This window comes from Camelus dromedarius, chromosome 2 (assembly GCF_036321535.1).
Source record: "Camelus dromedarius isolate mCamDro1 chromosome 2, mCamDro1.pat, whole genome shotgun sequence".
NCBI classification, from domain to species: Eukaryota; Metazoa; Chordata; class Mammalia; order Artiodactyla; family Camelidae; genus Camelus; species Camelus dromedarius.
Genome location: NC_087437.1, coordinates 2,833,944 through 2,846,719, shown reverse-complemented (window position 1 = coordinate 2,846,719; position 12,776 = coordinate 2,833,944). Strand labels below are relative to the sequence as shown.

Sequence of the window (12,776 nt, the reverse complement as noted above, 5' to 3'; positions counted from 1 at the left end):
AAAGGCCAACTGATGAAGACAAGGCTCCAAACAAGAGCCTCTTCTTAATCGGTTAAGTATAGTGTTTATCCTACCACCCGAAATTCCTTTTCAACTTCCAAACACAACCATAGTTGGAGTAACCGGTATTGAATGGCTTCATAAACACCTCCTCTCCCCCAGTAAACCCTTCAGGTGCTTCTGATGGACTCTTACATGTTCAGACCGGCTGAGAAGTCTCTCTCCTGCCAGTTCCCCAGACCATACACATACTGAGGTCTGGTCAAAGGATCCTAGCAAGGGCCGGTCATTTTGTGCCAGGGTGGTGGTTGTCTGGGAGCCTGGGAGGGGCAGTAACTCCACTCCATTTGTTGCTCCCGCCGATGTCAGGCTGGAATTGAGAGCAGAAAAAAAGATCACAAGGCACGCTTTGCTCATTGTTCTTTTCTCACCCTGGATGTCAGTGAAAGTGGAGGTTTTCGCAGTAACAGACGCACTGTGTGCTTTGTAAGGGAGAACCCTGGCCTTGGAAAGGATTCAGAGGTCACTGATTCCAACCACTTCCTTTGCAGACTGCGAAACAGGTGGAGGGAAGATGAACAGCCTTGCTTAAAGGCACAGACATAACAGTAGCAGGGGCAGGACCCAGGGTCCACTCCACGGCCAGCTCCTTGGGGACAGGGGCCCTCTGGAAGCCCTCAGTGCCTGGAATGATGAAGGTGCTTAACAAATGTTTGTGGGATAAACACCAAACTGTAGTTATATGGAGGTAAACCAAACGTCCTGGTTTACTGCAGATTTCCCTGGTTTTAGCACTGAATGCCCTGCGTGCCAGGAAATCCCTCAGAAAACCAGGATGGGGTTGGTTGGTCACTGGAGATAGGCCCAGTTTTTTTTCTCATCCACAGTATTTCCACGTCTCAATTTTTTACCATTTTCTTTTTTTTTTTTCTCTTTTTTTTAATTGAAGTATAGTCAGTTTACAATGTTGTGTCAATTTCTGGTGCACTGCACAATGCTTCAGTCATACATGAATATACATATATTTGTTTTCATATTCTTTTTCACCATAAGCTACTACAAGATATCGAATATAGTTCCCTGTGCTGTACAGTATAAACCTGTTTATATATTTTATGTATACCAGGTCAGTATCTGCAAACCTTGAACTCCCAATTTATCCCTTCCCATCCCCTTCCCCTCTGGTAACCGTAAGTTTGTTTTCTATGTCTGTGAGTCTGTTCCTGTTTTATAAATAAGTTCATTTGGGGGCTTTTTGTTGTTTTTCTTAAGATTCTACATATGAGTGATATATGGTATTTTTCTTTCTCTTTCTGGCTTACTTCACTTAGAGTGACATTCTCCAGGGACATCCACGTTGCTGTAAATGGCATTATTTTATCATTTTTTATGGCTGAGTAGTATTCTATTGTATAAATATACCACAACTTCTTTATCCAGTCATCTGTTGATGGACATTTAGGCTGTTTCTATGACTTGGCTATTGTAAATAGTGTGGCTATGAACATTGGGGTGCTGGTGTCTTTTTGAACTAGGGTTCTCTCTGGATATATGCCCAGGATTGGGATTGCTAGATCATATGGAAAGTCTATTTTCAGTCTTTTGTGGAATCTCCATACTGTTTTCCATAGTGGCTGCACCAAACTGCATTCCCACCAGCAGTGTAGGAGGGTTCCCTTTTTCTCCACAGCCTCTCCAGCATTTACCATTTGTGGACTTCTGAATGATGGCCATTCTGACTTGTGTGAGGTGATACTTCATTGCAGTTTTGATTTGCATTTCTCTGATAATTCTCAATTGATATTGAGAATTTTTTCACGTGCCTATTGGTCATTCATATATCTTCACTGGAGAATTTCTTGTTTAGGTCTTCTGCCCATTTTTGGATTGGGTTGTTTGCTTTTTGGTTATTAAGTCATATGAGCTATTTATATATTCTGGAAATCAAGCCCTTGTCAGTCTCATCTTTTGCAAATATTTTCTCCCATTCCATACGTTGTCTTTTTATTTTGCTCATGGTTTCCTTTGCTGTGCAAAAGCTTGTAAGTTTAATTCAGTCCCATTTGTTTATTTTTGCTTTTATTTCTATTGCTTCAATTATTTTACCATTTTCATGTACTGCCTCAACTAGTATTTAGTCAATAATCGTGTGGAAATCAATGCACCGCTTTTTTATTTAGCCTCATCCTAAGCAAAAATACCCTTGAAATCATGCCAATTGCATTTCTTTCTGCTGCACATCAAATACATAGATTATGAAATAAGTTAAAATTATATTTAACACATTATATTTACAACTTGCCATGTGCCACTCTAAATGCTTTACAAATATTGATTCACTTAATCCTTAAAACAACCCAGTGAGAAAGGGACTATTATCACCTTTACTCTACAGTGAGGAAACTGAGGCACAGTGAAGTTAATTCACTTGTCTAAGGTCACACAGCTGGTAAATTTGTCCATGGTGCCCAAAGTCATCTTGGAAACCTCAGTGATAACAGTGTGATGATTAATTTTATGTGCCCACCCTGGGCCACAGGGTGCCCAGATTTTGGTGTCATTGTCCTGGATGTGTCTGTGAGGGTGTTTCTGGATGGCATTAACATCTGAATAGGCGAAGGAGTAGAGCAGCCTGAGCCTCTGTTTTAAGTGGGCCTCTTCCAATCCACTGAAGGGCTGACTAGAAAGGTCAAGTACATTAAAAAGGCCACAAATTACAAGTCCTAGAGAGGGTGTGGGGAAAAGGGAGCTACTGCACTGCTAGTGGGAATGTAAATTGGTGCAGCCATTATGGAAAACAGTCTGGAGATTTCTGAAAAGACTAAAAACAGACTTACCATATGACACAGCAATTCCACTCCTGGGCATGTATCCAGAGGGAACCCTAATTCAAAAAGGTACCTGCATCCCAATGTTCATAGCAGCACTATTTACAATAGCCAAGACATGGAAACAACCCAAATGTCCATCAACAGGTGACTGGATAAAGATGTAGTACATTTATACAATGGAATACTACTCAGCCATAAAAAAGAATGAAATAATGCCATTTGCAGAAACATGGATGGACCTGGAGGGTATTACGCTTAGTGAAGTAAGTCAAACAGAGAAAGACAAACACTGTATGTTATCACTTACATGTGGAATCTAAAAAATAAAACAAACAAAGGAATATAACAACACAGTAACAGACACACAGATATACAGAACAAACTAGTGGTGACCAGAGGGGAGAGGGAAGGGTGAGGGGCAAAATAAGGGAAGGAGATTAAGAGACACAAACTACTGTGTATAAAGTACATAAGCTACAAGGGTATATTCTAACACAGAGCCCAGATTTTATAACTTTAAATGGAGTATATGGTCTGTAAAGTTTGAGTCACTCTGTTGTACACCTGAAACTGATACAATTTATAATATTGTAAACTACACCTCAGCAACAGCAACAACAAAAGCCCAAGGACAGGAACCTTGTTCTGCCTGACCACTTGGAGCTGGAACATCAATCTTTTCCTGCCTTCAGGATCCAGTTGAAACACCAGCCCTTCTGGGTCTCCAGCCTCATGGCTGCCGATCTCGGGCCTCGTCAGCCCACATAATCGCATGAGTCACTTCCTCGTCACAAGTCTCTGTCTGTATGTCTGTACCTCCGACTGGTTCTGTTTCCCTGGAGACCCCTAATACACACCGCACACTCTGGGAAGACTTGGTGGGCCTGTACTGGCCTTCAGGATCCTGCCCCTATTTGTCGAGATTTCATATGCCTCACGAGGCCCAGAACAGCACCTGTCACAAGGCAGGGGCTCAGTGACGATGGCTGAGCTGACCTGCTGTGTGTTCCTAACTCCCTGCTCCCTCCACCACCATGACATCGCACACGGGCATCTGCTCTCGTTGTCAAAACATAAACAAAAGTACAAGTTAGTCTGTGTTTAACTAGAAGGCACACAAGCCACATAATCTGGCCTGAGTTCCAAAGCCTAACACACCAAGGTTCATATTGGAGCAACAACAAAGGAGGAGGGGATGACAGCTCGAAACAGCTTGCAGAGACCTCGGGAAAACTGGGGTAATGACTCAAAATGTGCTCAGCCACGAGCAGCTGAGTCTTCCTGGTTCCAGACCTGGTAGGACTGCTTCATAATGGGAGTGAATCAGAACTTAAGTTTTGCAGTAATTAGAAAGATTTTTTTCCTCTTGTATTAAGATATTGCTTCCCAGTTGAATTTTTTCACTTTTTAATCCTCAGTTTCCACAAGTGGAAAATGGAGCTATTGTCATTGGAAGATCTCTTATATCCTTTCCATTCCAGCAAACTATGACTCACAAATTCAAAATTTAGCTTCTAGTGGGGGACCAGGTCTCACCACTCTATGCAAGACAATGATGGAAGTTGCATTAATGCAACAAAAGGAAATTAAAAAGCATGCAGCTTAAAGAAGAAAGAAGACAATTTTCTCTGGTTGTAGAAGATATGATTATCTATACAGAAAAATCCCAATGAATCTATATAAAAAACTTCTAGAACTAATATAGTAGGGGGTTTGCAGGATGGAAGATATTGCATAAACACACAAAAATCAATTATATTTCTACATACTGTTGATGAATACATGAATACCAAAATTTTAAAATGTAGTACCATTTACAATAACAAAAAAGAAATACTAAAATGTAAGTTTAACCGAATTTGTATGCTAGAAACTACAAAATTCTGATGAAAGCAAAAAAGGACCTGAATAAATAAGAGCAGAAAAAAGTGATTAAACCATGTGGGATGTTTCAAATACAGTGCAACATAAAAAAGAAACAAAATGTGTCCTCACCATGGCCATAAGATTCACCATCAACCTTACTCCCTTGACTTTTTCCCATTTTATTCTGCACAAGATTTTTTTTTCTTATAAACACCTATGCTCACTGAAAACATGCTCAATATCACCAATCATAAGAGAAATCCAAACCACAATGAGCTATCACCCTACACCCATTAGGACAGCCACTACCAAACGAACAGAAGATTGCAACTGTTGGTGAAGACACAGAGACTGGAACGCTTGTGTTGGTGGGAATGTAAAGTAGTGCAGCCATGATGGAAAACAGTATGGAGAGTCCTCAAAAAATTACAAATGAAATTACCCTGTGATCCAGCCATCCCACTTCTGGGTATTTACCCGAAAGAATTCAAAACAGGATCTTGAAGAGCTATTTGCATGTTCACTGCAGCCGCCTGGATGTCCACAGACAGATGAGTGGATAAAGGAACTGTGGTCTGTACCTACAATGGAATAGTATTCAGCCTTTTCAAAGAAGAAAATCATGCCCTTTTGCAACATGATGGGCCTGGAGGACATTATTCCAAGTGAAATAAGCCAAACTCAGAAGGACAAATACTGCATGATCCCACTTTTATGCCAAACTCAGAACGAGAAAGTAGATAGAATAGTGGTTACCAGGGGCTGGGCAGAGGGGGACACGAGAGGGGCGTTGGTAAAAAGGCACAAAGTTCTAGTCAAACCAGATGAATGAATTCTGGAGATTTTCCATACAACACTGGCCTATATATAGCTGACAATATTGAACTGGATACTTAAAAATCTGCCAATTGGGTAAACCTTGTGTTCAGTGCTCATACTACAAAAGAAAAATGTTAAAAAATAAGTAAATACATATTTAAAAATAAAGAGGGTAGGAGGAAACTTTTGGAAGTGAGGTGGTAGATGGCCTGAATGTAGTGATAGTTTCATGGGTGTATTTCCTAATTCAAGTGATTGTATACATTGTTTATATATGTGCAGTTTTTTTTTTTTTAATGGGAATTGTATCTCCATAAAGCAGTTTTTTTTTTTAAACGAAAGAAAAAAAGTGGTTGTGAAGGACTCGGGGAGGAAGGAATCTGTGTTTAGTGAGTACAGAGGTTCGCTCTCGAGGCCTGTTGTACCGCACTGTGAATATACTTAACGCTAATGAACTGTGCACTTAAAAATGATTATGATAAATTTTATGTTATATATTAAAAAAAAAAAAAGCCTGTGCTCTCACATTAGAAAGAACTTGAGTAACAAAGCACGCCACTTCAAAAAACCAACCACACGCACACTGTAGAAACAGCAGACGTGGCTAAGTGCATGTCTCACTTGCTGGGAGACTCCTCAACCTCCCACTCAGTGAACAGATTTTGCCTGAATGGCAGACCAAGACAAGCTTCGCCTCTAATCCAATAGCAAACCTGATGCCTCTCACTGCTTCCCGCAGGGTACACCACCACGTGACTCCCTCCATTCCCCAGATGCTCAGGGGGTCATTGATTTCAGCCCCTTTTCAGTATCCACTTAACAACAAAGCAAATCAAGCTAATGTTATCCTCTACTTTCTGTTCTTGAAGAAGCAGCCTCTGGATTTAGCCCAGTGCACAAAGCTGCAAATCCACCGGTCCTGTGCCCAGGGCTTCTCTCCTGTGGCATGTAGTCAAGTTTTGTTAAGTCTTGAGACAGATAAGAAAGTCTGGGACTGGTGCATGTCAGGTTCACTGAAGCGGGGAGGAGGGACAAAGAACATCCCAGCGCGTGGACGCTGAAACTCTCTGATCCAACCAAATCCTGCTTTGCCCCGGTGTTCACCTCGGTGGATGCTGAAGATGAGGATAGTGGTATTCAGACTTAATCTCTCATTTTCTCAGGAGCCTCCCTGCCAGGCAGCAACCAAGAGAAGGATTTCTGGCTCCCTTGGGGCCTCTCTTCACAACCTCACCCTTACCTCTCTCTGTATTCTGCTTCCTCTGTTCCCTGGCACTCACCACCGTCCAGCCAGGAACCCGCTGAGTCATGTCTGTTTAGAACTCCTTTATATCTGAAATAACACCAGTGTATATCAAATCATTTTTTCTTACTGCAAGTATATATTTTTTTAATTTCTCTTTAAGCTTTTCTTAGCAGCTTCAGACCTAAGACTCTCTCCTCTACATAAGAGGGAGACGCAGTCGAGCCAGCTTTGTTCCATCACTGTGACCTTTGAGCAAAGCCCTGCATCTTCAGCACATCCGACCTTCGTCGGCAGATGGAAAGAATCTCTCAAGACCCCTCCAACTTCAAACATCCTGTTCAAAACAAACTTCTAAATAACCCTCTAAATACACTCAGAGAAGCTTCATCTTCAGAGGAGCCGAAGTAAATATCTCCAGAAGCAAATACTTAGACTTCTGCACATTTTCAAAGATGTGCCCCACAGACATAGCTGTGTGACAGCTTATTCCAGAATGAAGCTCAGAACAAATTCAATATTCAATCACTGCTACTAAATTAATTCTAATTTTTAGCATATTGTTTACATGTTTTTTTTTCATTGTGAATACTATTTTATTTAGTTATTTTTGTTTCCAGCTGAAACTCTGGAAATTCAAAACTCACATCCTTGCCCGTGAGCTTCTTGTAGACACAAGAAAGTATCTCACCCTTGTGCTGCACGTCTTTCTGCCACGCTTTATCCAAATGGACCATTATGAGCCGGCTGCCGTCCAGCCCCACGCAGAGCCCCTTGCCCGCGGTCTCACTCGGGAAGGCCGGGTCCTCCACGATGGCCTCGTGCACGGCCATCAGAGCGCAGCTCCTGGGACGCTTTTGCTTATTTTTGGTGTGGCTTTTTTGAGCTGGCTTAGGCAGAATTCTCCTCTGAGCAACAAACACAACGTGCTTCCCGCTGAACTTTTCCTCCAACTCGCGCACTAGCCGGACTTGGATTTTCTGGAAAGATTTCAGTTGAGGGACCAGAACAAAGATTATAATAGCTTTCCAGCCACCACCAGCTTCAGTTTCCTTGGCCGCGGTGATGCTCAGCTCCCGCAGCTGCGCCTTGAGGTCTGAGTTCATCTCCAGCTCCAGGAGGGCCTGGGAGATGCCGGACTCGAACCTGTCTGGCTTCTCGCCATTGGGCTTCACCATCTTCCAGCTGAACATGGCCTTGACCTTGGCGGGTGCAGGAAGCATTGGCTGCCTCGGCAGACACTTGTCTACATGGTTTTTGACCCTTTATTTTTATTTTGATAATCTTGGGTGTTTTTTTTTTTTTTAATGGAGGCACTCCGGATTAAACCCAGGACCTCATGCAAGCTAAGCATACACTCTACCACTGGGCTGTGCCTCTCCTCCCAATCTTGTTTTTAATGCAAACCGCCTCAGCCCTGGTTGAGTGTGTGACATATAAACTGTAAGGAGATAATTAAACTGTCCTGGTAGCTCTGCAGGCAAACTACTTCAGGTGAAAACTCCTTTACTGTGTCACCTGGGAACAGCAAATCAAAGCATCATATATTAATGTTGCTGGGAAGTGCACAGTTCTCAGAGGGCCCTGATTGACTTTTGGGAAGTGAATTAAGCTTAGAAAAACACCAGCGTAAAGTTTTTGCTGAGCTGACCAACTTCACACAGACTGAAATAGCTTCACTCTTTGTACATAAGAAAACTCCCTCATCTCCCTGGGTCCTCCACCCCGCCTCACTTTTGTGAGGGATGTCGGACGCAAATTTCCATCCAGTCCCCTCAACAAGGACCAAGGTTGTGTGTGTCACTTTATTACCAGTCTCTATGCCCAGAAACAGGAATCTGGATTCATGCTCCAAAACCAAACCCAGGGGCCAAACTCTGCTCCCCGTGGACGGGTGGTCCACATGTCTCCTGCCTCCTTTACCAAACCTCCTGGCATTACCTTGGAGTCTGTTTCTTGCAGACAAAGAAGAGTTACTCAGAGGGTACAACTGAGAGCCCAGAGAGCAGACACGAGAGCCACGGAATTAATATTCCCAGGTGGCAGCACTGAGCCCTAGTAAGCAATCCGTCACGTGTGCCTCGCTGGGTTTCAGAACTGCTATGGCCCAGCGGCTGCTAAGTGCCTCCTGTTTTCCCTCTTCTTGAATGGGAATGTCTGCTGCAGCTGCCCATGCCTGTCCCACCAGACAGCATCAGTCTCTTCAGTTCTCAGGTCTTCAGACTCAGACAGATGCTACTCAGGGAGCTGGGTTTGAGGAGCCAGACCCAGGGAGCCTCACTGGCACCTAGACCTCGAGGCTGAACCTGATTTCACAATGGGGTGAGACTTCTGTAGGGACTTGGGAGGAGGAAACCTATTTTCCATCTGGGAGGAATGTAAGTAATTGTGGCCAGAGGATATTCTGATGTAAAACATGACCCCTCACGTCTGTGTCACTTCTCGGATTGTAAAGTGGTGTCTGTGTCCCCTCCACTTGACTCTGACCAGGGCCTGGGGCTTGTACATCCCTGCAGAAGTGGTGCTGTGTGACTTCCAAGGTTAGGCCAGAAAGGGACCCGCCGCTTCCCCCTGCTTCTCTGGGGCTTCTTGCTCTGGGACCCCAGCCCCATGCTGTGAGGAAGCCCAGGCGGCCATGTGGGAGGGTCATGTGTAGGCATTCAGGCCAACAGGCCAAGCTGAAGTCCAACAGCAAGACATGTGAGTGAGCAGGACTGTAGGTCATTCCAGCCCAGGCTGTCAAGTCCTCCCCAGCTTTCAAGTCTTCCCAGCTGAGCCCCAGACAACGTGGACCAGAGATAAGCCCTGCCCATCCTGCTCTTTCCAAATTCCTAACATGAGCATAACACAGTAACTTTTGTTTACACCAGTAACTTTGGCTGGTTTAGTACGCTGCAACATGTAACTGGAGGTGCCTGTCCATACTCACCGTCTGTACCACCGTCTGTACTTCAGCTGTTGGGACATTCCATCGCTTCGCGCCTCACCCGGGACTGGAGATGGCAATGCCCTGGGGTCCTGGTCCTTTCCCAGCTTGCGGACCACCCCCCACCACCATCCCAACACACAAAGCTAAGATCCAGGCCCCATCCTTCCCCTAACTTGCTCTGATTGTACATGGCAAACCGCACTGCTGCCTGGATGAAACCCGACAGCACAGACACAAGGGTGAGTGGCGATCGTGGGAGGTACATAAGGGAAAGAAAGGCGCAGTCTAACGGCTACATCTTGGCAGCGTGGTCTGGCGAGCAGAGCATGAGACTGCTGAATTTTGGGTTTTGTTTTCGCTTGTCCTGGCGCCTCTATCTGGAGAGTTACGTCTCATCTCCAGTTTCCTGCTGGTCTAGCACAAGGGCCAGTGAGCAGGGGATGGAGAGCTTCTGGCAAATCTCCAGCCTCACTTGGCAGAACTCCAAGCCAGATGCCATTGCTCCAGACCCCTCTCTAGACAAGCCAGGACTCCAGTAGCAACAACTTTCTCACGTGTGCCTATTTCCAGGCCCAGTAGCAACAACTTTCTCACGTGTGCCTATTTCCAGGCCAGCACCCACCACCCTTCTACACACGTGGCCTCCGTCTCCTTTGGGTCTGAGATCTCAAGGCTCCGTGGACGTGAGATGCTGTCCTCCCAAAATGGAGTCTGGCACTCAGCCCCTGGTCCTCATTCCGCCAGCCGATGCCATTAGTGCTCCTCTCACTGCAGAGCCACAGGTCACACATGTACAGCAACAGCCCCTCACATGGATGCCAGTGATGCCAACAAGAGGACCGAGGGTCGGGGGAGGGCTCGGCTTAGATGAAGTAACCGCTAGACTCACTAGCTCACTAGGCTCACTGCTAAGGGAGGCGGCAGCAACCCCCTCTCACTGGCCTGAGATCGTGAATAGCATCCCAGAATCAGGGACAAGGCAACCACGGAGGGCAATGTGGCAACCCGGGCAGCGGGTGGTGAGACTCAGAAGAAAAAGTGGAAGTGGACAGATGGTGGATTCTGCACCCGAGAGCAGATTCTGCAGGTTGACATGGCTGGCACACAGATTCTAAATGGAACTTGGTAAACAGCAAGTTGTTTGACCACAGTCCGACCTTGGCCTCTGCAAGGTCTTGACTCTTTGCTTTGCTTTCACTCATGTTTGTTTACTTTCCAAGAACTTCAGAAGGAGGTTAGGTAGTGGGGGGAGGAAGGGAGCGACAGACTGAGAATTTAAGTCCTAGATCTAAACTGTGAAACCCTAAAATACCGCCAGTTATAAAAAGATGTCCCACTTCCCAGAACCCAGCTCTGTAAATAGTGTTCAGAAGTCAGGAGACTTGCAGAGATTTGGTTTGGCTGCTGAAATTTCTACATTTCTTAGTGCCACCCTCTTTGGTTTTCAGTCTCTCAAATTCTAAATTAATGGGGACATCTGCTTTGAGCAAATATAGTCAGAGCTGTCTTGCCACCACCAGTCTGCAGTCATAAAATCAAAGGAAGAAAAAGAAGTAAAAAGAACAACTCGGAACCGCGTTTCCCAACAGCCCCATCCTGCCCCCTCCCACCGTGTCTCGACCTCAAGACATAAGTCATCGGCCAAACACACTTCATAGGAGACATCAGCCCCAATCCTGTTTGTGCTGGAGCCACTCAGAAATCACCGAGGTTTGGTCAGAAGAGTAAATAAAAGCAATGAAAACTTTGTGAACACAAACTACGCTCAAGGATTCTGTCTGTCTCCAGCCAGGTAGGCTGCATGAGACTCTAATGATGAGAGTCTAACTCCTGAGCAGTGGGCACCCAGCTCCCGGCCTGACAGTCATCAGGTCCCCCCAACTTGGCTCTAGGCCAGCACTGTCCACTGGAAATGGAATGCAGACTGCAAATGTCACCACCATATAAAAGTTTACATTTTCTAGTAGCTGCATTTAAGGAAAAAAAATAAAAAGACACAGGTGAAATTAATTTTCACAATATAGTTGAATCCAATATGTGAAAAACATTATCATTTCAGTATGTAATCAGTATATGGCACCACATAGCTAGTGGGTAGGGAAGCCTGCCCTTTTTATGACTAAATACATTCCTTTCTTAAAGAAAGTGTCTCTCCTGCATAAAGCAGCTGAAATGGGACCCCCGGAAGTCAGTTTGCCATGTAAAATACAAGACAATATTAAAATACAAGACAATAATAAATCCGAATTCCAGATAAATAATGAATAGTTTTTTCAATCTAAGGAGGTCCCAAATATTACACAATTTTTTCATCATTTGTCTGAAATTCAAATTTACCTGGGCTTTCTATACTTTTACGTGGGAAATCTAGCAACCCTGAAAGGCACAATTAGAAATGAGTCCTTCTTTAGCCAAAAGAGAGCCTAGAAGGGCCCAGGAACGCAGCTCCATCCCATCAGGACCCCAGTTAAGGTAATGAGAGGGGACAAGTCATCATAGGCCAGGAGAGGTAGGAAGGTGTGTTCTGCCTGGTCCAGCACCGACAGGAATGTCCTGGCAATCCTACAGGAAAGAGGAAGGAAGTGGGGGCAGAGGGAGAAAACACAGCTGGTGCTTGAGGCGCCAGGAAGGCAGAGGCAGGCCTCCCGGGAGAGCGCTGTGCTGGGCTGAGCGCCCACTGTTAAGGGCGCGCCCCAGGGGCACCTGCAGGAAGGTGCACAGGCTGCGCAGTGGGTGGTGCTGACACTCTGAAGCCGCCGGCTCTCCACCCTGCTTTCATCTTCCCTTTCTGTTAACTTTGCAGAATACCTGTACATCCCAGGGAAAAACCTACATTTGGCAAGACCTTGATCTTGACTTTGCACCTGCAGCTTCCCAATTTTCTGTGGGTTTTCTTTACTAACAAAGTCGTCTTTTATTTTTATTTTCTGCACTGAGGGCTCCTGCCATGGGTGAGGAGAGACAAGTATGGCGTTTGTTCAATTTATCGGATATTCCCTTGTGTTGCTCCAAGTGAGAGGGATGAAACGTGCCCCCCAGCAAATTCCTAAAAACTCCAAAACTGTAACCTGGCTCAGGGACCCAGGGT

General features: G+C 45.0%; 2 protein-coding genes across 4 annotated transcripts in view; both read right to left on the bottom strand.

Moving 5' to 3' along the window:
- LOC105088760 (glutathione S-transferase LANCL1) overlaps window positions 1–12,776 on the bottom strand; it is a 76,565-nt gene that overhangs the window by 15,026 nt on the left and 48,763 nt on the right. The window lies entirely within an intron of this gene.
- LOC105088759 (small ribosomal subunit protein eS7-like) lies at window positions 7,356–11,212 on the bottom strand. Its single transcript, XM_064477245.1, has one exon. The coding sequence runs from the start codon at window positions 7,980–7,982 to the stop codon at window positions 7,356–7,358; it is 627 nt and encodes a 208-aa protein (XP_064333315.1). The 5' UTR covers window positions 7,983–11,212.